At 44.0% G+C, this 25,789-nt stretch overlaps 1 protein-coding gene across 3 annotated transcripts in view; it reads right to left on the bottom strand.

Annotated features, from left to right (window-relative positions):
• Oga (O-GlcNAcase) overlaps window positions 1-25,789 on the bottom strand; it is a 131,303-nt gene that overhangs the window by 97,883 nt on the left and 7,631 nt on the right. For all 3 annotated transcript variants that reach the window (XM_075676800.1, XM_075676799.1, XM_075676801.1), the window contains exons 4-7: window positions 14,859-14,989; window positions 14,569-14,737; window positions 3,752-3,850; window positions 2,313-2,588 (exon numbers count right to left, since the gene is read on the bottom strand). In XM_075676800.1, coding sequence (XP_075532915.1) covers window positions 2,313-2,588; window positions 3,752-3,850; window positions 14,569-14,737; window positions 14,859-14,989 — 675 coding nt within the window. The remainder of the gene's footprint in view (window positions 1-2,312; window positions 2,589-3,751; window positions 3,851-14,568; window positions 14,738-14,858; window positions 14,990-25,789) is intronic.

Consider the following 25,789-nt stretch of genomic DNA (forward strand, 5'->3'; position numbering starts at 1 on the left):
TAGCTTGCTGGGCAATCGAATAAGAGACTAGTGGCGCTTGCAACATGATTGCATGCAGCTCGTAATAAAGCGTCTATGTTCGTCAGCACTACGTGTACACAATTATGTTGCGTTTATACGGGTGTCACACGGCACACTTTTGATCGCGATCAAGTACGATCCGGATTAAATTTCTCGGTCGTGAATGGCTCCTTTGCACAAAATGCGTGGGAGAGCCAATTGCAGTTAAAATTTTAGATTCGCATCGGTGCCAATCGCGATCAGAAGTGTATGTGTGACACCGGTATTAAATTGCAATACATTTGATTTTATAGACGCCAACGGAAGCGAACAAGCAAGCCAGGCGAGACGGATGGGCCTAGCTCGTTGGCCCCCTAGATCCAGGGCCGACAACCCTTGAATTTCGCTTCGCAACCGAGCAAGCCCCCCCCCCCCCCCCATTTAAACTTTCTTGGATTATCTTTCAACATAGGGGGGATGCGTTTGCTTGGAATTTTATGGTACTTTCTCTTCTTCTTAGAATATTAATATGCAAGTTATGTATTTCTTATTGCTCACAAGCTGTAGGCAGTCATCTGCTGTCATCATCAAGCAGTAGGCAGCAGTAGGAAGACGTCTGGTGGCAAGAATTTGTTACTATGTCAAATGTTTACACCTGTACAGACTTATATGCGCACCAAAATTTATAAATTGTTTGATGCAGCATTGTACCATATAAGAAGATGCCATTCAGAGTTAATGTTGAGGGAAAGAAAGCATTCTGCGAGGTTGCAAATTAGATTAAAGATAATGTTTACTGTGGCTGTAAGTATACTAAATGATATCCATGAACCATGATATTCATGATTACATAGTGTCAGGTTAAAGTAAAAAGAATGCTATGAAACTAGATAAATCAATCATGCAAACAATGATGTCTAATCGCTTTTGCACGAGGCATAAGACTAATAGCATTACATCCCACAGCATTATGCACTTAAAACCATCTTATTTGCACATGCAGCAAGGGTATAAGTCACTAAATGTCTGTGGCCCCACATCGAAGAGCAGAGCCATCATGACTACTGTGCTCCTTGAGACACAGCCTTGAATATGATAAGAGTAGATATGACAGTGTACTCTTCTCCTTTCTGTATCTTGCAAAATAAGTTGCTTCATAAAGGTGCATACAAACTAGCAGAAAAACATGCGCCGTGAAAGCTGCCTCGCGGCAACTTTTTCGTGCCGCGGGCTGGATTGGTCCTGGACTGATTTTTCGTGGCTTCCTGCGGCAGCAAGCGAGCCGCGAACACCGGAGACCAATGAGAGAGGCCCCTTCAGTGACGGGCGGCGGGGAAACTGGTTTCATGCAGACTCGCCTGACCGCTCGATTTGTACTCATATGTGGTATCAGCCAGCACACTTGTTTCGTACTACCATCTGCTCTCGTCAGCTCTCGCTCGCGCTTTTTTTTATTGTCATGGTATGCGATTGTTTTTTACAATGACGAGTCTAAACCGAGACGTCCCAATGGAAAGGTTTTTGAGACAGTGCGCGATATCAGATTCTGTACGAGAAGACGGAGCCTGAATACAAGGACATGGAGGCAACACCCAGTATGTCATTCTTCTTCTCTTCTGAATGCAACGATGGGGCAAAAGAAGGGAGCACACCAACATGATTATGATTAGTGACAACGTCACCCTCATAACACATAACTAGTGTAAAGAACGAATAACGTAAACATAGTGCCAATCTGTCAGCAGACAAAGGAAAAAGCATGAGACATCTCGCACCTACATGCAGAGTAAATGAGAGGAGGCGAGATTTTCATGCTGTCCCCATGACTGGTGCAGCGGCTCGCCACCAGTTGGTGTGGCCACCGCTGAGTTATGCCGCCACTGGCGCGCCGACCACGTCTTTCTGCTAGTGCATACGCACCTTAAGAGTTCCATGACTTCTAGTTACTTCTAAGACAGCCCATTCACAGCATAAATGTCAATACTACTGTATGTGATCCTATGGGGGCTGGAAGCATCTGGAGGTGGGGAGAGAGGCAGTCATTTGCTTTGTCATGCCAATGTCAGCTAGAACAGTTATACTGCAGGATTACGTAATAACAAGCCTCCTGCCACCTCCCCTCCTCCACAACCTTCTTTTCCAATGCTACTGATAATCAGTAGGAGGCGCCACTGCTAAGTACCAAAAAGACCAATACAGTTTTATCAGCAAGAGTATATCATCATAGCTCCAGACAAATGGTGTGCACATGCAGGCAAACAATTCACTGCAAGCAATTTTACTAAGAATTAAAAAAAAAAGAACAGGCTCACTCAGATCTGTCTTGCCATCACTGCTGCATTTGCTCCACTGGGCTAACGTGTGAACTGGGACAAAGTTGGCCTCATACTCGCAATTGGGGTTGGACAAGACCCCACGCAGATGAGGCACCAAGTCTGTTGACCGGCCATTATATGGTCCCAAGAATAAACGTTTCTGGTCATAGTCATTTGCGTGTAGGTTGTCCCATATCACTGGGGGCCGACGCAGCACTTCAGTGAGCTCCTGAATAGACTGGACTGTTATTGTTTTTGAAATCACTTTGTTCCCTGAAAAATAAAAGAAATGGGGAAAAATATTTTAAAAAGAGAGGAACAGGCAAAGCTTTTTATGCATACACAAGTGTGAAAAGCGACAGGAAATCGCAAACAAATGTGAGATGGGAAGAAGATAGACAACAAGACAATGAAATGACCACGGTGTTTACAAAATCGTTTAGTCAGGAATACAGCACTTTAGTGCCAAGATGGTTCACAAATCCAGCAACTGATGGGATCTTACATACCAAAGCTGTAACTAAGGTATGGAAGATGCGATAGTGGAGGGCTCTGCATTGAAACCTCAGTACCAAAATCTCAGTACAGAAATGTTTTTACATTTCATCCACATTATAATAGGATCACAAAGCTACAAACTAATAATCAGCAGCACAACCTTGCAGCCACTGAGCTACCACTGAGCGTAATGAACTATAACAAACCCATGTAGTATTAAAGCCTTTAAGGGGAGACTCTGCACCAATTAATTTTTTGTTTTATTCACGAGTAGATATTGATGAAACATGCGTAGTTTATGTACTTCCATGTGCTAATTGAAAATGTACGTTCAGTTTTGCTGCATAGTAAATATCTTTCTAGAAATTTAAGATTCATAACTTGCTTAGAGGTAGACTTTTACTAAACTATACTATATGATGTAATGTACAATGACTTATAAAAATGATATTGAGTAATCGGAGTACGCAGTGGTACAAGAATGAATACTCTAGACTGATTTGAACCAAGGTTACAGCATGTCAAACTGTATAAAGTATGCACCCATAGTAACACCCAGGACAAATGATTACTTTAATATTTCTATCACAATATTTGCCTACATAACGTGCCCACTGCAATTTCTATTTGCATACCTTTCTGACAAACAAACAATTATTGTGATAGGATAAGCAGAACCAGAGATATCACTCCAAAACGGTGGCACCGCCAGAAAGGCTGTTTTGGGAAAACGCGAAAAAAATGTTCCACAACCTGTTTATGATGATTATAGCAGAGGCTAAATCAATCAAGGATGGTACAGGGATCCAATCAAGCAAATAAATGCTCTACACCAATCTGTAGCAATGGGACGCATGAAGATATTCGGCCCAATTTTCAGGACCAAGGAGCAGGGTGAATACTGCAGCAACTACAGTGGCTCAAAACAGTACTCTTACCTGTCCACATGATGTCTATTCCAGGCATTAGCTTCAGGCCAATAGTATTCAGGTACTCAGAATTCTGAACATTTGGAACAGCCCTGGCAGCACAATATTCTGGGAGAGAGAGAAAAAAGCAAATGTGATTCACAGAGTAAAAGAAATGTCCACAACAGGGTCACAGGCACTGAAAGATTGATCATCAAACGCAACCATTAAAAGTTTAAAAAAGTCCAGAACCACCCCACGGCCTTGGTGAAAAACAAGAGTCCACGGATAGCATATGCTGTAGTGAACATCTCAGCCAAATTTATTTATTTATTTATTTTAAATACTTTCAAGGCCCGTAGGCGCTACAGAAAGGAGTGGTACATATACATAGAAAAAAAATGCAGATGAATGAATAAAACATTTGTTAGATGGCATGGAGAACAGCAGTCTTGAACCCCGATGAGTCTACAATAGTAGCGACCGATGCGGGGAGGTGGTTCCAGTCATTGCAGGTGCGAGGTAAAAAAGAGTAATAGTACGCGTTCGTGCGACAAGATGGCACGAAAACTTTATGAAGGTGATCGCTGCGGGATGAAAAGTAGGAAGGACGAGTAAGTAGTTTTGCTTTTAATACCGGGTTGTGGTAAATCTTGTGGAAAAGGCAGAGGCGACTGTATGCACGACGTACTGAAAGTTCCGGTATGTTAAGGGTCATGATGCAATGCTTATGACTGCAATGTTGCAGTCATGAGCAGCGTGTGAACTTCGCACTCCGCTTGCGAAGTGCGAAGTCACTTTTTTCTCGAACACACTCTATTCAACAAAAGCCTTCTCCTCACTTTTTTCGAGGGCTGCCATATTTTGTCATGTAGCAGATTCCTATACGTGGCTACTAGTGGCCAATACCCGACATCAATCAAGAAAGGTGTTTGGATCAACGTGCTGCTTCTTACTGTTACTGTGTATATTTATTGATGCAATGTAATAAGCAAGCTGAAGTAGGCAAAAATTTGTGTTTCGAATTTCAACAAGAATTGCGTACTACAGTTAAACCTCGATATAACGAAATTCGTGATGTAATGAACAATTTTCATTTCCCGATTTAGTTGTATTGAAAACCTTGTATTTTTTTTTTTTTCAATTGAACGACGTTTTCAACCATTTTGATCATGTACTTGGAGCCTGTATGGCTAGTAAATCTAGCAAAAGATTATGTTGGCCGAGGCAAAAGTTATTTCAAGTGTCTTTCTGCATGAAAAGTTCGAGCGACAAAACCGCTGTCAAAACGCGCGCACCAGGACGCAGAAAGCAGTAAACACCACTGAATCATTTGTCTCATTGGTAAACAACTCGGAGAAACAGAAGAGCTGACAATTCCTTCTGTGCAAGAGGGATGGGGAGGGAGTGAACGCGTGGTAATGTGATCAAGCACGCGGTGGGGGGCGGGGGCAGGAACGTGTGCCTCCTCATGCGCATCCGTGCGTGGGTCACGTGCCATATCGATCTTGGAAGTAATCTCTCCGCAGCAAGCAGAAATGGATGGTGCCTTCACGCATATTTTGTTGTTCCCGGCCGTCTAGTGTTGGCGGTCGCGTAATTTCAAGTTTCTGAGACAATACGAAACGCTCACTCGCATTGTGAGTGCGGGTTCCTGGTCATAGAGCGAGATCTGTTGTTTGCTTGAGCGCGCGTGACACCGATATAACTACAAACCTTACTTTGGGTAGTCTCTTTGCTATCGCCATCAATGCTCCACTTTTCTGGAAAAACCGGCATTGTGTGTGTGGGGGGGGTTCAGTACCAATATTCGTATCTTTTTATACTTTTGTTTTTAATGGGTGCCTGGTGCGAGCACTAAACGCGGTAAGCTATGGTGTCCAAGATTGTGGTGGTGTATGTGGTGTATGTGTATGTGGTGGTACGCCGCTGCGTGCCACCACATACACAAATCTCATACGCTGTGAGCCACGTCGATACATTGCTCTCAGTGCGATCATCCCTGCATGCGATGGCGCTTATAACCACGCTATTATGACCCGACGTCCTTGCAATCTGTTTATAAATGCTTGCTAAGAAGATATTATCCATCTGGCATGCTCTGGGAATTTGTGAAGTTGCTTTTAATGCGGAATCTGTAAAACATCTAATTAACGAAATTAGCAATTTAACCAAGTTTTTCGCTGCAAGTACAACTTCGTTACATCAAGGTATGACTGTACTATAAGCAGCACTATTATATTATCACCGACTATTGTCTGCTAACGTTTGGCTGCACCCGCCCACATAGGAATGAAATTTTGGCCACAGTGCTTATTGCTTATGCTTATCAGTGTCATAGCAGTCAGGTTTTGCTAATTTCGTTAATTCTGAACACACAACTAGATTACACCAAGCAAACCTTAAGGTCAGACCACACATACGCTTGCCAGCACGCGCTCACTCATGGCCGCTCCAGGCTAGACTCCTTGGCAGACATCACTTCATAATGATCTATTGACGGCACTTCAAAATGCACAATTTGGATGTAGCTACTAACCGTCCGTCAAGCTGATGCAGGACAAAGCTGGTCCACACTGCATAGTACAGCCAGACTGGAGCACAAAGCGTGAGCGCGCACTGCAGCCCTGTAGTAAACATAACCACTACAGTTACAGGTAGCTGTGTCTGCTGCGCAGCATAGATAGCATGGCAGTCATGGGATGCTGCAATGAACCTGCTCGCTCAGCTCGCTGAAAACAACAGCATTTTCCAATAGGTCTCTGTGGGTGACTTGAGCCGAGGCTCGAGCGCCAACATCTGATGAACAGGTGGTTGGTTACCCGAGTTACACATCCTCCAGGTGTGTCGCCATCATGGTCAAAGCTCGTTACATTAGGAATCCTTCCAATGCAAGTCCAGAGTCAGCGTAAATCACTTAGCTGATGTGTGCGCTGCCGACGTACTCGCATAAGCGAACATAAAGATCAAGTTTGTCCGGAAGGAAATGTGCTACTCATGTCATTCGGTGCAAGAATGGTGCACGTAGCTGTCAAATTATGTCATTCGGTGCGCATAGCTATCTAGTACACTTTAGCACAGCAAAGGGATTTGAAATCGTGAACTTAACCATAAGGTAATGGATAACCTCCAAGTTTGGCACGCTGTAGGTGCGAAAATCCTAAGCAGTGGCATCTATGTGACTATCTAAAATCAAATTTGAACTGCACACCATGGTGACATTCACTAGGTGAAGCATTGTGGGCACCACCCCACTCCACCATAGCCTTCACAGTGCAAGGCATTGAAGAAGGATCGGGAGCAACCCAAACGGGATCAAAGGCGATCTTTAACTGCCAATAACTCTGCTTCTGCTGAACGCATTGAAGTACTTTTTGCTGCAAAGTATTTCTGATATTGTGTATTTGAGTGTGAAATGTATTTCTCGACTTCAATAAAAAGTGCTTCAGGACTACTTTAAGGAAAACACAAGCTTTACCAACGTAGCAGCTTTTCAGCTGGTCACAGAACCTTTCACCTGACTGCTTTAATTGCAATGTGGCCATTTCAGTAGTGGCGGAACAGGCGGAACCTTTTGGCGCAGGTCCTGGTGCAGGCAAAAAGCCAATTTGGCGTAGCAGCAAGCACTTTTGGTGCTGGGTCTAACGCACGTGTGCTTACCATATACGATGCAAGTACGGTAGAATCTTGTTATTTCAAACATGCTTAATTCGAACTTTTGGTTTATTCGAACTGATGCTGTGGTCCCGTCAAAGTTACGTGTATTCCAATGGGCAAAAACGCCTGGTAATTCGAATGCGCAAGCATTAGCGACGGTTTATTCGAACATACCGCACTCCAACAATGCTCTCAGAAGCGCGCCAAATCACGTGGCGGCGTCCCTGACCAGCATTGCTCTGACCCAGCCATAGAGGAAAAGCTTAGGAGAGACACCTCAACGCCGCGAGAGGTTCCCTATAAAATCCAAGGGCAATAACACTGTCACCGCGCACCCTACGCTCTATGTGCGAGTGAAAGCATGCGAGGGGAGTCGACAATCGCAGCTCAATCTCTCCCGCGCAAAAGAGATAGAGCGGGGAGGAAGCACGCCATCTTCCACTGTGCACGAGGCACCCCACGTTGCGAGGCACCAGAGGCAGGGCGGGGGGGGTTCTATTCCGGCTGCAACTGCACATGTGGCAGCTGTGCATGGTCGTGCAGCCGTACCTTGAGAGAAATCTGCGTTGCGGGCGGAGTTTTGGTATGTCCATGGTTCGTAGCTTTGCGCATGCTTTGTGTTCTCAGCACTCACTTTTCATTGAGGCAATAGACAGCACGAATGTCACTTCACTTGTTGCTGCTGCCACGTTTCCTCACTCCAGCGTTTTGACAGTGAGTTTCTGTGGTCATCGAGTGAGATGTGTTCATGTTTGCTTGTGCGCACGTGACACCGGCTTGTTAATTTAGTTAGTATGCCTATGTTCTCAAGTTTATTTGGCCAATAAAACTACTATCATTGGATCATGCAGCTGTCCAATAATTTGCTATCACAATCGATGCTTCGCCTTTTGAGAAAAACTGACTTTTTTTTACAATGACGAGTCTAAACAGAGACATCCCGATGAAAAGGTTGTTGGAGACAGTGCGCCACATCCTATTCTGTACAACGAAACAGACCATGAATACAAGGACGCAAAGGCAACACTCAGTACTTCATTCTCCTTATCTTTTGCATGCAGCAATGCCGCACCAACATGATTATGATGAGTGGCAACGACTTCGTCATCTTCATAAGACATGGCGCGTTAAGAACACAGGACGAAGGATGTAAACGCAGCGCTGATCTGCCAGCAGATGAAGGAAAAATCACACGAGCACGCAGAAGGAAGCAGCGGCGGAGGCCCAGTCCGACCTCGGCAACTCCGCCGTGGCAGTCTTAGGTGGCAGTATGAGGGCTTAGGTGGCAGAGGTAATTAGCACCATCCATCAAGCTGGCAAGAAAGCAAATCCACTTCCCTCCCGCCCCTCCTAGCAACTACCCCTCGCCCTGCCTCTTAACTCCCTCACCTTCGATGGTCTCCGCACACGCGCGTCTCCGCGCCGGCCCGGCGCCAGCTTAGCCCACTCCCTGAAGTTTCGTTTTCTGCCATTATCGGGAAGCGAGCGTTGGCCAGCACGGGCAGTTTCAGGGTCCTTGCTCGCTGTGTGCTTGCACACCGCGATATTTCAAGGCTCGCACCATTCGTGCATCATACTATGGTGCACAAGTACTTCAAGAACAAGTCCTCATTTTAATTCGAACTTCTTTTAATTCGAACGAATTTTCGAGTTCCTTCGAGTTTGAATTATTGAGATTCGATTGTACTAACTGATACAGTCGATATGTTGTGAAGATTGATTTGCGAGAGGCTTATCCTGCAAGCGAGGCAGAAAAGGATGCGCCGCTCCTCCACACCACAACGCGCACAGGGCACTATGGCTGGGTTTGTCGATATGGCGCAGAGAAGGCACCACAGACAGATCGTCAACAAACGCGTGTTTAATAACCCAGGATCCAACACAGTGCGACAGTCACGCCTTGTGGGCAAAGGCAAGATTGATCGAGTATGTACGCCTGCATTTAATATGACGTCTGCAATATACTCATGTCATGCCATGCACATTAGGGAACGTTTTGCGTTAACGAACATGGCGGAACCCATCGAAGTGGTGGCTCTCGCCGTGTACCACATTCGCTAATACCATTCTTAACTATGCACCACATGCGATTCTGATCACAGCGGCTCTATTGCAAAGCCCCACTATCACCCATAAGCATTGAAAACTTTACCTACTTCCTGATACTTCCTTTACTTCCCGACAGATCGCCTCCAGTTCACCTGTGTTGGCGGTCGCTGTTCAGATACTACCAAAGTAATATCCGGTGTACCATAGGGATCAGTCCTCGGCCCACTCCTTTTTCTAATATACATTAACGACCTCCCAACAGACATATCATCCACAATATGTCTATTCGCCGATGACTGTGTTATTTACCGTAGTGTCACTACTAACACTGACCAATCCATTCTGCAAAATGACCTAAATTCTATTGAAAGTGGTGCTCACGCTGGATGATGGAACTAAATGTCTCCAAATGCAAGTTAATGCATGTATCACGTAAACGCTCTACATCCAAATTACAGTTACCACTACCTTGGCGTTATCATCACTAACAAACTAAATTGGTCGAACCACATTCAACAAATAATAGCCGATGCTTCAAGATCCCTTAACTGTATTAAAAGATCCCTATCCTTGTCTCCTCCATCGATTCGTAAACTAGCATATGAAATTTTCATCCGTACCAAATTAGAATACGCGTCTACAATTTGGAATCCACATCAAAAGTACTTGATTGACACTTTGGAAGCTACTCAAAATCGTGCCTCCTGCTTTATCTTATCGAATTATGACAACACTATCAGCATTCAGTTTCAGTTTCAGTTTCAGTTTATTATTCGTTCATAATAATTTGTTACAAAATATGGTATACAGACAAGGGTCCCAAAGTCAGAGACTGCACCGGGACCCTTGGTTTAGAAGTTATACAAAAAAAAAAATAAAGCGGAATACAGAGCAGAGAAACAAGTCATGAAATAAGCAAAATATAACCAAGAAACTCAGTGACGACACACATAAAAAACAAAAGGAAAGATGCACAATCAATGGTAATTCCACAGCTTCTAATTAGCAAAATAACATTGTAGGAAATTAATCAGACAGCAAATAATTCTTGAGCTCATATTTGAAAGAGTACAAGGTAGTTGACAACTTAATGGAATATGGAAGACTGTTCCAAAGTTTAAGCGCGCAAAAAGAGGAAGCCATCTTTCCGTAATTAGTATGACATAAAGGTAACAAGAAATTTCCTTGTGCTGCAAACCTTGTGTTATTGGGATTAAAAAGGAGATCAGAACTAACAAAGTTGTAAGAAACTTGTTGATTTAGTAATTTGAAAAATAATATCGCTAAATGATAGTTAAACAAATCAGTAACTTGAAGAATGCGGTTTGTACGCAGTTGTGAAGAGGCGTTAGAGAAAAAATGGCTTCGCGTTATAATGCGGATAGCCTGATTTTGAATGTGCTGAATAGAGGAAAGATGACAATGATAAGTATTACCCCAAGAAGCGATACCATAAATGATATGGCTATGAATGAAAGCGAAGTATAACGATAATAATGCTTCTTTGGAAAAAAATGCACGTGATTTGAGTAGTGCTCTAATGCCAAATGCTGTTTTTTGTTTGATGTGTGCAATGTGGTTAGTAAACTTAAGGTGGGGATCTAATTTGATGCCGAGGAAAGAAACACAAGTGGAGGCAGGAATGTCATGCCCATTCAGAGTTATGGTCGGAGAGCAAGGTAAATGTCTCTGTGATGACTTAAATACCATGAATTGCGTTTTCGTAGGGTTTATAACTAGAAAATTGGCGTTACACCATTCAGTAATTTTTGACAGATCACTGTTTAATTTCAACGTTAGCGAAAGTAATGATTTATCCGAGAGGGCAACAGTCGTATCGTCGGCGTATAATATAGGTAGGGTATAATTAAGGCAGTCAGGTAAATCATTTATATAAATGGTAAATAATAGTGGACCTAAAATCGAGCCCTGAGGCACTCCTTGGTTAATAATTTTGCTTTCAGCGAAAGCCCCGCCTGCGTACACTGTTAATTCCCGATTAAACAGATAACTTTTTAATAAATTCAGAGCTGGACCAGAAATGCCAACAGACTCCAGTTTAGTAAATAAAACTTTGTGGTTTATTGTATCAAAGGCTTTAGTAAAGTCTAAAAAGGCCGAGCCAACAAAGTATCCGAGATCAAGTGAATGTCGAATATAATCAGTTAATGCTAGCAAGGCCAAGTTAGTCGAGCCTCCTGAACGAAAACCGAACTGACAGGGTTTCAGCAAGCTAAATTTGTTAAGGTAAATGTTAATACGACGATGTATTAATTTTTCTACAACTTTACTAATTGAAGGTAAAATACATATGGGACGATAGTTCGCGACTTGAGCTTTGTCACCCTTTTTATGAACAGGAATGACTTTAGCTTTTTTTAGACTTCTAGGGAATATACCGGTCTTGAACACAAGGTTAATTAAGTTACTGAGAGCATCTGAAATAGTCGGAGCAACAAGCTTTAAATGAAATGCGGAAATTCCATCAAAACCAGGACTTGTGTCCTTTAAGTTCAAAATCTCAGTAAGGACTTCTTCATATGTTACAGGAAACAAAAAGAAAGATTTATCGCATCGTCTCGTATGATAAACAGAAGGAACATGGGTAGTATTATAAATTTCATAAAAGTGATTACTGAACGCACGAGCAATGATAGGCGGGTCAGTGATAGTCATATTATTGTAGATTACTTTTTCAATGGAACTGCCAGAACGTGGTACATTCAGAAACTCGATGAGTTGCCATTGTTTTTTTGGATGAAACTTATTTTTCATGAATTCATTTTCGTAATATTGTCTTTTAGATTTCTTCAATAAATTACTCAACATGTTGCAATATTTCTTATAGCGTAATGCTAAATTCACATTGAAAGGCTGTTTTTTAGTCTTCCTATACATGTTTTCTTTTTTCCTCATGCTCACAAGTAGCCCATTAGTGATCCAAGGATTATGCGGAAATTTAAATTTCTTTTTGCACTTAACAGTGACAGTGTTAGCATGAACCGCTTTTAAAAGTAAAGAGGAAAATAACTGAAGCGCTTCTTCTGGATTTAGTTTGGTAGCTATAACTGTCCAGTCAATTTTGTCAATTGCATCAACAAAATTTATGATATCAAGACGAGACGTAAGATAACAGGGATCTGACCTAGGAGGGTTAGATTTGAATGTGACGAATACAGGGTAATGATCTGATATGTCTATGTCAATTACACCAGACTCTGGTGAAGGCGAAATATTAGTGAGGGCATGGTCTAAGAGGGAGCTGCTTCCTTGAGTGGAAATCCTGGTGGCCGAAGTTATTAATTGCTCAAGCCCAAAGCCAGAAAAACAGTCCGAATAAGCGCATACAGTACTATTGTCGACATCGAGCAAGTTAATATTTATATCACCTACAATTAGGACAGGCTTGTTTTCACTAGTAATTGTTTGAAGAACTAAGCTGAGATGACGAAGGAAATCAGGTATGGAAGAAGATGGAGAACGGTAAATACAGCCAATAATAATTCCACCACAATAATTTGGAAAAGACAAGTCATCGGTTTCGATCCAAACAGTTTCGCAGTGAAATAGATCTATGGAAAGGTCCAGTCTACGTTTATATTTAATGTGGGGTGCGACGAAAATCGCGCTACCACCATGTTGATATGCAACACGGTTACAATACTCAGCCTGATAGGCACGGAACCCGTATAAATTGCTATCAGCCGGGCCAAGCCATGTCTCAGTTATGCAGATGAATGAAAAAGTGTGGGAAAGAGAGTCAATGAATGAAGATATGTTATCATGATTCTTACGCAAACTTCGTGCATTGAAGTGGAGCAATGAACAACCAACAGATTTAAGCAGTGACGTAGCTTCAGAAGGTGAAAACAAAGACATGTTTCAGGGAATGATTGGATGCTTAACACACAGACTAATCGCAAATCAGGTTAAGTGATGACGCTGAGGTCAGACTCAGAGCTTATGAAAAACACTTTGCTATTTTCAGTCTTGCGTGCTTTAATCTGACAGTTGTCTGTCCAAAGGAACTGCTACTTATGCTGCTTCTTTAGAGCAAGAGCTCGGCTGAACAAACGTTTGTTTTCAAATGTGAGGTGCTCATTGACATATATTACTAACTTAAAGTTATCTATTAGTCTACCCCTTTCAGCATCGCAACTCCTTTTTCCAACAACCTTTTTCGCAACTCTGCCTATTCCATAAATTGTATTATAACTTTCCTGACCTTCGTTCCTCACTTTTATTTCCACCCATTTGCTCATCACATCGTCTATTCAATTCTTTATGTATCCAACGCCTTCATGGTTCTACAAACGCTTTTAACAAATCCTTCCTTCCCTCTGCAATAAAACAATGGAACTCGCTCCCAGAATCCATTGTTGTAGAGCGAAACCCTTCAAAATTTCGAGAGTTACTAACCACCCATATTTGCAACTAATTATGCAAAAACCTGTTCTTTTTAGTGTCTTTTCAGTTGTTGCCTTTTTTTGCTTTGTACATGACTATTCATTCGATGTTTGTATTATTGTTTTGCCTCCCCCTTATGTAATACCCCACATGGGGCCCTTAAGGGAATAATAAATGATGATGATGATGAATGGTGATGATACTTCGGCAAACTCCGCGGGTACCACGCGGGTTCAATGAACACCAAAATAAATCGCCAGCAAGACGGTACAGTGGCACTACATTGTACGTCTGTTAGAGAAAAATGTGCAAATGATGAACCGGACATCTCCGACGAGCCCATAGAGTTTCTCACTACAGAGAGAAACTCTATGGACGCTCTGCATCCTTCTATGATGATGATGATGATGATAGTGTGCTGTTGATTTTGATTTCAGTTTTGCTAGCTGCGAAGCATCAACGGAAAGAGTGTTTTGCTTGTATGCATACTTAGGCGAAGGCTCTGTGCAATTTGCCACTAAAATGCCATTTTGGCACAGAATCACACAAAGGGTCACTCTCGGCACAGTTTCGCACAGTTGGTGCACCTGTTCCACCACTGCCATTTCTGCTTCAAGGAGTGTGCATATGCTTTCAATTCTGCTTGGCTGCTCAGAGGTATGCACTAACACAAAGGCCTTCATGGTATTGCCGCCATTGCTGCTGCTGTTTACACAGAAACAGCAGAAACTCACCTGTTGGACAAAAAATAAACTTGGGGTGGTTCAGGTCCTGGTAGACTTCATTGGTGACAGACACTTGGGCATGTGCAAATGACTGGAACACCTCTTTGTCTGTCTCGCTGATCTCTGGCTCAATGTCATCAAAGAGGAGTGCAAATGCACCACACCCAAACTGAGCCACCTGCACAATGTCATAGTAAAGAAAGACAATGCGTAACACCAAGTTTTGTTTCCCGGTGTCTAACGCTCACCATGTTATAATGCATTAGTGAAAATAATGTGTGCAGAGTACTATGCCATACCTGCTCTAGTTTCCTCTTGAGGCAGGAGACTTCTTTTGAACTAGAATAAGTGATGTCTAGACCAGGTGACAGGGCATAGTAGAAATTGACCGAGTTTTCTCTAGCTGCCTGGATAAGGTTCGTCAGGTGCTCTACAAAACAAAGGGGGTGGGGGAATGCATTGAAGTAGCAGTTTTAAGGAAAGAAAGATAAACTAACATTATACAAAGAGCATTAATTCATCTATTACAAGGGTCCATTACGAGGGCAAATCAGAAAGTCTTTTCCGTATTTTTTATTAGTCAAAATAAGGTACATACAGGTAATTACGAATATACATACTCTTCCTCATATCTTACACTATTTTTACACATAGTCCCCACACCGGTTGAGACGTTTGTCCCATCGCAGCATTAAATTGCCCCTGTGGTAGAATGCGACGCACACGGCCTCCCTGAACACGCATCGTTATGCAAGTCTTCAGGGCCCTCTTGCAAACTCACACCACCACCTCACACTTCTCAAAGCAAGACACTTTTCCCCATACATGGACTGCATTTCCTTGTGGATTTCAATGGGCGTTCGTCCCTTGTTCCATGGAAAACGTATCACACTTTTTGCTCGTACGCCATGGACGTGTGAACACATCGCCATCTTCAAGAACTGACAGCAGCGCCATGCCGCAGAGCTATCAGCTGATAAAACCAGGCGAATCCAAGAAAGGTCCACCACTGGGAATGGATATGTTGGCTTCGCATCTACAGCTGTAACTTGGCTAAAATAAATAGGGGCAAAGATTTTCTCATTCGCCCTCATAGAAACAAATTTATCCAGATTCCAACTATTACCAACAACATTTGTTCGCCATAGTTGGAAAAATTATCGATGACACGCCTGGGTAGCTAACCAGATAGTTCACCCAACAGACGTCAATTCGGCTAACTATGTCAACTGGAAAGGGGCCGCTTAAAACTTGGGGAAGCAGCGCCGCTGCAATCGGTAGTGATGTACATTTTTTAAAACCCTATAATAAATTACACGCTTTATGCAGAGCACTTAAGGGGGCAGGCTACCCTCGGATACTAACTTTTTTGTTTATTTAGATATCTTAATAAAATTTTCAGGATAGACTCATAGCAAAAACATTAGTACAACTACAAAATTTCATGCAGTTATGTGCACAGGTTCTCAAGTTACAGCAATATGTCAGAATGGTGCACATGGTTTTCTCATTCCAGGCCTGGGGAATTTTCAAATAGTGCTGCAACTGTGAAATTCACTATGATGATTCCCAGATGAATACCCCAGGACAAGACAGAGACTTTCCTTAAATTTTAGCAGACCACTGAATTTAGTGTTGGTGATTAAGATTTTATCACTCAAATTTTGATTAAATATTGCAAATCACCGAAACAATATATAAAAAATGGGTTTGTCTTGCCCTCAGAAATTTATTCCGATACACAATAAAAAAACTTCCGGAAATCTGATGAGCGGTTACAGAACTATGGCTGGAACAAGCAGCCTCACCAGCCAAAAAGATATTGAGAAAATGAGCATTGAAAGTCTTGAGCACATATATTGGTCGAAAATGACCTTACAGCATAAATGGAGATGTCCTTAGGCACTCTCTTCTTTTGCCGCCTTTCCACCTTCTCTTGCGATCGCTTCTTGGCCTTTTTCAAGCACAGAGAATCTTTCCCGGCTGCCCTTTGAATGGCCAGGTGATGAACATAGCTCTTGGGTGACCCTGTGGCAGCCAGCATTATATTTTAAAACTGCCTCATGCAGTGCTGTCTCCACAGCAATCAGCGACGCATGCTGCTCTTTGGGCATCAGGAACCACAGCCCGGAGTGAAATGATTCTGATGCATTCTGCTTCTTTGCTCCCAGGTAGCACTGCAGACGAGAAGCCTGTGAGAGGCGCTCATAAACAGGTAGCAGTGTTTCTGCAACATGGCCTGGAAGATTGTACCGACGCTTCGGAGGTGGCACATCATCACTCTTGCTGGCATTATGACGACACCACAACTCTGCACCCTCGGGGCACAAGTCGTGGTGAGGATCCTTGTCCATCGATGTCATGTGGTGGTACGATGCCATCACTGCACGCTGCATTGCAGCCACATCGTTGGAACTGTCCCGTAGGGCCCAGCCATAATAGCCTGTCAACTTGTCAATGATGGCCTTTGTCAGCCTGCTTTTCCCTCCTAAAGCCTTGTTTCTTTTCTGCACAAGGTTGCGCAGTGCTGTCCCCATCCTCTTCTGGACGTGGGTCAGGCATTCCTCTTTCAAGATGGAGACCAGCCCATAAACGTTTTCTTGCACAAGGGCAGAGAACGTGGCACTATCTCCATCAGACACGAGCGTTGTGTAACAGAAGTTGTGCTTTGGCACCAAACATGAGAAAAGGATGACAGCTGCCTCAACCTCCATCTTCCCAGAGTCAGTGTTCTTCTGGCACACATGATCCTCCTGCCAGCTTGCATAGCCTGGGTCTCCAGGCTTTGGTCATACTTGGCAACCAAGGCACTGGTTTGATAAAACAATAGGGTCCAAGATGAGGCCCGTATGATATTCAATTACTGCACTAACTCCAATATGGGACATGTGGCCATGCTTGTGCCATGTTCCATCAAAGTTTACTGTGATATCCCTGCTGAAATATGGATCCATTTCCTTGGAGGTGGTTTTCACAGCAGAAGCAGATTCTGTTGAGAACTTGTCTATGCACTGTGTCTGCGGTTCCCTGAATTTCTTCTGAAGTGCTTCTGAAAAGTCTTATGATGCAGGCCAGGCCATGATGGGACACGCTCATCGCTGCCCAAAAGTCATTGAGGGCTGTTTGTCCCTTCCCTATTTGTTATAAAGTGTTATATTTGTTTTGTTGCCACAATGGCTCTTATATTCACATCAAAGGCCATTGAGTCATACTGACGAGCAGGACTCCATGAGCTTGCAACTACTCCACAATGTAAACATAGCAGCTCAAGCTTTGTTGAAAGTCCAAGTTGGGTGCCTCCTTGAACCTTCATCAAAGTCACGAAGCACCGCTGGCACGGGGTCCCAGATAGCAGGTCGCCTGGGCCTTCCATTTGCGCGAAGAGAAATCTTCCGCCTTCACTTGTAGTGGTGGCAGCTTCAGGATCGCACTCAATTGCTTGAAATTTTCGCTGCGTCGCTAACATAGCACCAAGTCCTCGTTGCACAGCAGCGCATTTTTTATCCGCCGCCTCTTTCTCCTCACACGTGAGGAAACATGTTTTCAAGTACACAGTGGATGACGCGATCGCACTGTCCGAGGCAGATGAAAGAGAGGATGTGGAAGCCGCTGTCAATGAGCACGAGACATCAGGCACACTCGTCACGACAAACTCTTGCGCCGGTGGAGCATGAGTCACGTTGCTAGAAGCGTCGACGCAACCATGCTCTTGCGTAGATGAAGCAGAAGCTGCCCCACAGGAACGATCAGTGCGATCAGCGTCGGCGTGCGGGCAAGCTTCGCAATGCGGGCGAGCTTCATCGGACGCTTTTTTGCACTAAACGCATGTAGCGTCTTGAGTTTCTTTGGGCGCATCGTGGCTGACCGCACAACAATCGTCAGGCTAAACGCAACAACGGTCTCGTAAGGATAGTTGAAAATCGTCCCATAAAAACAGTAGAAACTTGGGTAATATGCGAACGGCTGCAAAAATAGACGATGGCAAGTGGAACACACAAAGGACGTTGGCGATGGAGGAGCCGAAGCAGACGACGGCTGAACGCGTTATGCAGGAGACCACTACGTCATCGTACACAGCAGCCAATGGGAGTCGCGGGCTCCCCCGCATCCTTGAGGAGCACGCGCTTAGCCCAATCTCAGCTTCGTGTCGCAGCCGCTGGAAACTTGAAAGCTCTCACGAGCCCTCTAATCATGAGCGATTTACGCCTCTCCCATGCTGCCGCCACCGCGGGTGGTGGGGAAAAAAAAGCACAAAAATACACAAACAAAACAACACCAAAATGGGGGCGCTCGGGGGAGCAATGGAGAAATGGCATTCGCACCAAGTAGGGGTATATTGAGTGCTCACTGCTCGAGAGCTGTCGCGTCTCGTTATAAACTTTATTCGAAATAGTTTCGCGATGAATTAGATGTTGATATTTACAGAAATGGTAGTTTACAAGACATACTGCCCGAATATGTGGTTTTCCAAAAATCGACTTTTTTGCTATTTTTCAGTTTTCAAAGGCCACGTCCCCCCTTAAATGTACCACTTAATGATCACACGGGCCTAACCTAACGACTCAGTACATTAGTACAAAATCATCAAAATCATCTCGGGGTCCATTTAAAACTCACTGCGAGGAGTGCAGACAAGGGCAAGAAAATTCAGATTTCTTTTGGCAATCCAGACAAGTAACAGTGCCAAGACCTTGCACTTACTGGTCCTCTGTTTTTGCTCAAATTTCACATTATAGAATTTTATGGTTTTATACGACAAACGTGCGTAGACTGCATAATTCTGAAAGAAGTCCCAAACTGCAGGTATATGATCGGCTTCCAAGATGTAAATACACCCTGTGCTTGCACAGGCACAGCAGATGCTCTTAAGCAGGGTTTTAATGGCACTTGGACCCATGCGCTGCATCGTCTGCTGCACTGGTGCTTCACACCTGTAAGTCTGCACCAAGTTGGCGCACCTCTTGAAATGGATGCCGTGGTTCAGAGGGTGCAATTGCTGCACCACTGAAACAAACGGCAGGGTGCAGCACCTTGCGAACTGGTTCAGGTGGTACAGGCTAATAGAACAGACCTTACATTTGTCCAAGTCCCCTTGCAGGGAGTGATGTTTAAAACATGGCGGCTATACCCATTTCAGCAACAGCAGTATGGCAACACACAACCTTCGAGATCGGTTTCCATTAAAAGCTCAGGCGCCCATCAGAGAGGAAGGCATTTTTGCAGTTCTTTTTCTTGACAAACCAGGCAATTAGCAGTGTCAGGAGTTATATTGAAAGACCCAAACCATAATATTCAATCCTGCTGCAAAATTTGAGCAAGAACAGAGCAGCGGTAAGTACAAAATAGTTTTTTCTAAGATTCTAAAATGAAAATGCAAGTCCCTGTACATTGTCTCTCTCCACTCCTGCAATTGCTGCGGCTGCCACATGGAATTGCAGCCAAAAAATGCACACCATCCTATTTTTTTTTTTTTACAAGCAACACCATCAGAAGGAGTCATGCGCATTTAATTACACATAGAAAAAAGCTCCTGCACTTACTGCTGCTCTGTTTTCCCTCAGATTTCGCACCAAGATAGCATTTTATGGCTCAGATCATTCAATGTTAATATGGAACAGCCGCAGATAAATGCCACCTCAGCGTGGCTCCAGTGAACATGACGAAGACGAAGTGGTGCTGATCTCTGTTGATTACAATTTTGATTGTGCTTGTACTAGCACTGTAACTACACCTTGTAAAGAGCTTTCTGTTGGTGTTTCCCGTAACAATATAACACTTTGCACTGCTACTTTCTTTTCTCAAGAAAACAAATATGACCGACCCTACCCCTACTAGAAAATGGGAGTAAGCTAAGCTTGTCCTGCGTGCACCTGATATACGTTACAGTCACGATGGAAGAATACTTCAGGTGAGCGAACGACGCCGGGGGCTGCAGCGCGCCACCAGTGGCGCTCCGAACTGAGGCCCTCGGTGTTCCGTAGGCGCCTGAAAGCAGACGGCGGACGCGCAATTTGCCGTGCTAGTCCCTGTACCGATTTAAGCTGTAACTTCAGCCGCTCGCGCAAAGTCTATCAAATATGTGTTCACTGACGGCTGTTACATGCCCACTTTCAAGAACGCCGGGCTAGGTGAAATAACCATGTATCGTCGCTATTTCAGCCTGTGTTAAAAAGCAGCTCATAGAAGTCCCGATCAAAACTTTACGGGACGCATATTTTCAGAAAAATGTTTATTGTAGCTCTACAGTTAAACCGCGTTAGTTGCGTGGTATTGCTACAAGCAGATAGCGCATTCCAAACCCCTCATACATTCACAGATTCCAGGTGACTGCAGACTATGCAGCATATAAATTCTTTCCGAGCACTCGTTCGCGTTCCTGAAAATTTCGAGCGTGATAGTACATAGTTACAGAGGGCGCTTTGATTTCACTTGCATTGTATGTGCAATACTATTTCCACGAATTACCGAAAAGGCTTCATATATTTCGTGTACGTCTCAAAAGAAGTCAAAACTGTGTGCGGCATGAGGTGAAGGAGATTTACCGACGTGGCTGTGCCTGTTTCAACGGAGTGATTCCGCGGTCCTTTATCTGTTCTGTACACCTAATGGAACCTACTTACAAGCGTGTTTTCAAGCAGTGTAATCACCCCATGTAGCACTGGAAGAGAAATTGATGCACCAGCTGCTTTATATATGTAACCACCAAGAAGGTATGTACAGTCCCGGGCAGAACATCATGATGAGACTTTATTTCTCAGGTTTGCAAATAAGTAAGAAGGGCACAAAGCACTTTCCCATCGCACAGCCGCATAAAGCTGATCAAATTACTAACACAAAAAGCAAATACGACTGTCTCGTAGCGATCAAGATGTCAGCAGAACAGAGCAGGCGCTGGCAGGCATGCGGGCACCAGCGGGAAGCAAAGTGGATGGATGGATGTAAGGTAGGAGCGTCCTCTTTGAAACGGGCTGATGGTAGTTGCCACCATGCTCAGCTTTTTATTTTGCCTTTTATTTTTCTTTACCTGTGCTGTGTTATTAAAATTCGCGGTTTTCTTTAAATACGTCTTCCTACCCTTTTAACCTTATGTCACCCCTCTGCTTTTGAGCCACCAATCCTCTAATCGCCTTTTGCTAATTTCCACGGCATATTTATTTACATGACTATTGTTATCTCTGAACCATAGGGCCTCAGGGCGCGTTACTGTGGCCGCATCGACATTGATAACATCACATTTTCGTATGAGGTGTTCCATTGTTTCTATATATTTACCGCACACAGTACATGTGTCTTCTTTGTTAAATTTTGTTATAGCTCCGCGTTCTGAGACACCTGACCTAGCTTCAAAGAGTAGCTAGGGCACTGCCTCTTGAGTTATCATAAAACGCTTCCTTGCTAATCTGCTGTTTCCAGTATAGATATAGTTCCACACTATGCTTCTTTTCCATTGAATTTATCCAATTTTTACCTTCCGCGTTTTTAACCTGTCATTTAATATGCTCTGTCTTTCTCCGTCTTCGTGTCTGGCATACTTACTGGTTATCTTCCTAGTTCTTTACCGCCACTGTGAGTGAACACTCTTTCTGTATAGGTATTTAAATACCTTAGCTGCCCACCTGTTATCGTCCAAATTCCTCAGGTGTTTTTCGTATACGATTTTTCTCTGAGCTTCCCGTGCTTGGAACGATGCCCAGCCCATATCCCCCTGTACTGCTTCGTTTGTGGTTTTCCCGTGGGCACCTAGTGCTAATCTTCCCACAGCTCTCTGATTTACTTCTAGTCTCGACTAAAGCTCTGCCCTTAAACACAGGACCCCATTCCCGAAAGTAAGCCCCGGCACCATTAGTCCCTTCCAAATACCTCTCAGTACCTCATACCTGTTGTGCCCCCACAATGCCCTATGTTTCATAATCCCGGCATCTCTTCGCCCTTTTTCTAGCTATGAGAGACTGTTCATGCTTTTCCATGTACATCTGCCCTTTGTTTATCCATACCCCGAGATATTTGTATTCGGCCACTCGGGGTATTTCATGGCCTTATAAGCTCCTGATCAGTTGTATCGTTGAAAAACATCCCACCGGACTTAGCTGCACTAAAACTGAAACCTAAACTGTCTCCTTCGTCTCCACAGTAATTAACCAGAGTTTGCAAATCTTCTTGGCTATCTGCTAACAGTACAATATCGTCCGCATACATTAAACCTGGTAGTCGTTGCTCAAGAACCTTTCCGCCTAATCTGTACAACAGATTATACCCTAGATTGCCTCGTTGTAACCTTCTTTCCATACTTATCATATAAAGCATGAACAGCAGCGGTGATAGAGGACAACCGTGCCTTAATCCTTTGTGTACCTCGACAGTTGTCGTACTCTTAATTCCTTCCCATGTTATTTAAACTTTATTTTCTAGATATATTTCCTGTAGAAAATCAATTACCTCATGACCGATACCTTCATCTTTTAATATGTTCCACAGGAGTTCCCTGTTCACGTTGTCATATGCACCGCTTATGTCCAGGAAGGCTAAATACACAGGTCTATTTTCTGCCTTAGCTATTTCTATGCACTGGGTAAGCACGAACAGGCTATTATCTAAGCGCCTGCCACTTCTGAACCCGTTCTGAAGTTATCCGAGTATTCTATTACTTTCTACCCATGAGTGCATTTTTAATTTCACCGCCTGCATCACCAGTCTATATATAACTGATGTTATCGGAATTGGGCAGAAGGATTTTGTTCTTCTTATCACCTTTCCCTTTATAAATCAAATTCATTTTACACTGTCTCCAGCTGTGCGGAATTTGCTTATTTGTTGTGACTGCCTCCAATGTTTTTATCAGCGTTTCCTTGCTTCTTGGGACAAGTTCATTAACTTGATTGGAATTTTGTCTATCCCACTGGCAGGCGTGCGGGCACCAGCGGGAAGCAAAGCGGGCACTAGTCTAACGCGCCCTCTCTCGTCGCGCCGAGTTACCAGAACGCCACCCGCACCTTTCCACAGAGCGCTGACAGCACTCCGTTCTCTCACCTAGCCTATCTTCCACCGTGGTTACGGTTAAGTACTCCACAGGTAACAGTGCCAGATGGCTTCGGCCTCCCGGTCCCTCAGCTCAGGATCTTCTTTTCATTGCTGTCAGACTGCCTGAGCTTGGGAAGCTCTAATGGCTGGATCGGCACACTGACAGTGAACCCTTTTACGGACATGTTCTCATCGCCGCTCATCAAAGGCTGCCTGTTCCTCGGGGGAACGCACAACATGTGGCCATCGCATCCGTTTTCAAGCCAGTGCAGCGCGCACAGAATGGCTCTAGTGGCTGGATTGGCACAGCAACAGTAAGCCCTTTCACAGGCGAGTTCTCACCACCGCTTGTCAAAGGCTGCCTGTTCTCCGGGGAACACACAATGCACGGGCGTTCCATTAGTTTTCCGAGACTGAACTGAATGGAAACGAAGCTGGCGCAGTGGGTGAGAAACCCTTTCCTGCCCTTTCCCTCCCCGGCAGAAGCGAAACGGCTTTGATTGATTGCGCAAGTTGCATGGGCATGCACCTATGCAGCCGGAATCCTTGCTAATGACTCACGCTCCGGCGCCAGTGCAGCTGTCAACTCGTCAAACCACACTTACGCAGCTGCTCTGCTCTGGGAGCAACTGGGTTTTTTTGCGAGACCGCAACAATGCCACCAAAACTTGTGAGCCAATACAAGCTTCGCTTGGAAAATAGTTGCAGTCGTCTGAGCCACTTGTAGTGAGTGATGAGCAAAACGAGGACAAGGAAAAAAAGAGAGCCAACGTTTCAACAAGTACACTTGGTCTTTTTCAGGGGTTGAGCACCTTGAAAAAAATGTCTTGAAGAGGCCTTGAAGGTCTTGAAGAGCCTTGAAAAAGACAAGTCCACTTGTCAAAATGTTAGCTCTTGCTTTTACCTTGTTCTTGTTTTGCTAATAGTCTTCAATTTCCATCTCCTGCCTTCCCCGTGTTTTCCCTTGTAGTGAGTGATGCGACATTATCTTGTCGCTTCTGGCAACTGCACCACGGGGTAAAGCATGACCTGCGAGCTGGCTTCTATTAATGGCTGGGGGGCCGCGCTGCGGAAAGCAAGAAGGGTGCAGACAAAGGCAAACTCGCATTTTTTTAACACACCTGGAAATTAACAGTGCCAAGTGCAACAATAAACGATTCAAACCATAAAATGTGACCTCGCTGCAAGATATGAGCAAGAAGCAACGATAAGAGCAATTTTTTTCTTGCTTTCTTTTTTCTTTTTTGTAGGCCACCAAAAGACGAAGTTTGGATTTAGATGATTCTGTTCACAGCAGCAGCACCAAAAACGTTCAGCCAGGGTGCTATCCTGAATATTGGCGAATTCTGCCCTATTGTCAAATTCGCCATCTTCTCAGCTATGATTGGCCTAAAGCACCGAAAACGTTCAGGCAGGGTGCTATTCTGAACATCGGAGAATTCTGCCCTATTGTCAAGTTCGCCATCTTCTCAGCTATGATTGGCCTAGAGGACTGCTACAGCCACTCTGATTGGCTAAAAACACTGCCTACCAGCTGCGGTGGCATAGTAGCTTTGGCATTGCACTGCTAAACCCAAGGGCAATGGAGCAAATCCCAGCCGCAGCAACTGCATTTTCGTGGGGGCAAAATGTAAGAACTCCCCTGTACCCTGCATTGGGTGTTAAAAGAAACCCAGGTGTCATAATTAATCCAGAGTCCTACGACATGCTTATTGTGCTTTTAGCATGTAAAACTCAAGAACTTAATTTTTTAAAACAACATCATTACAGAGTTTGACAGTGTCAAGACACTGAGGCAGCCCAAGCTTCCAGTATGTTTTTTTTTTTTACGTATCTTTAAAAGAAATGCCCTGGCACTGTACAACCTGAAAAATCAAACATGACGGCAGCTGGAAAGCATGTATGCAGCGTCTCCTACAACAAAAAGGCAGAGTCGCACTAAGGCAAAGTGATAGCAAAGCTTAGCATCGCATTGAAGGAGTCTCAGAATGCTAGCATGATGAAAACCAATGTTAACCAATGAAAACTGTTGGCATTTGTTAGCGACCACTGAAGTGTTTAGATAAGTTTAGCTTGACGTTTACTGTTAATTCAGTTCAGACCAGTGTATCCACCAAGGTCTGATATGAACAGACCATTAGCAGGAACGCTAATGTGAGTGTGCACAACTTTCATGCCAGCAGCGGAAGCCAGAACCATGCCCTGGCTCTGG

The sequence above is a fragment of the Dermacentor variabilis genome, unplaced genomic scaffold (assembly GCF_050947875.1).
Source record: "Dermacentor variabilis isolate Ectoservices unplaced genomic scaffold, ASM5094787v1 scaffold_12, whole genome shotgun sequence".
In the NCBI taxonomy this organism is placed as follows: Eukaryota; Metazoa; Arthropoda; class Arachnida; order Ixodida; family Ixodidae; genus Dermacentor; species Dermacentor variabilis.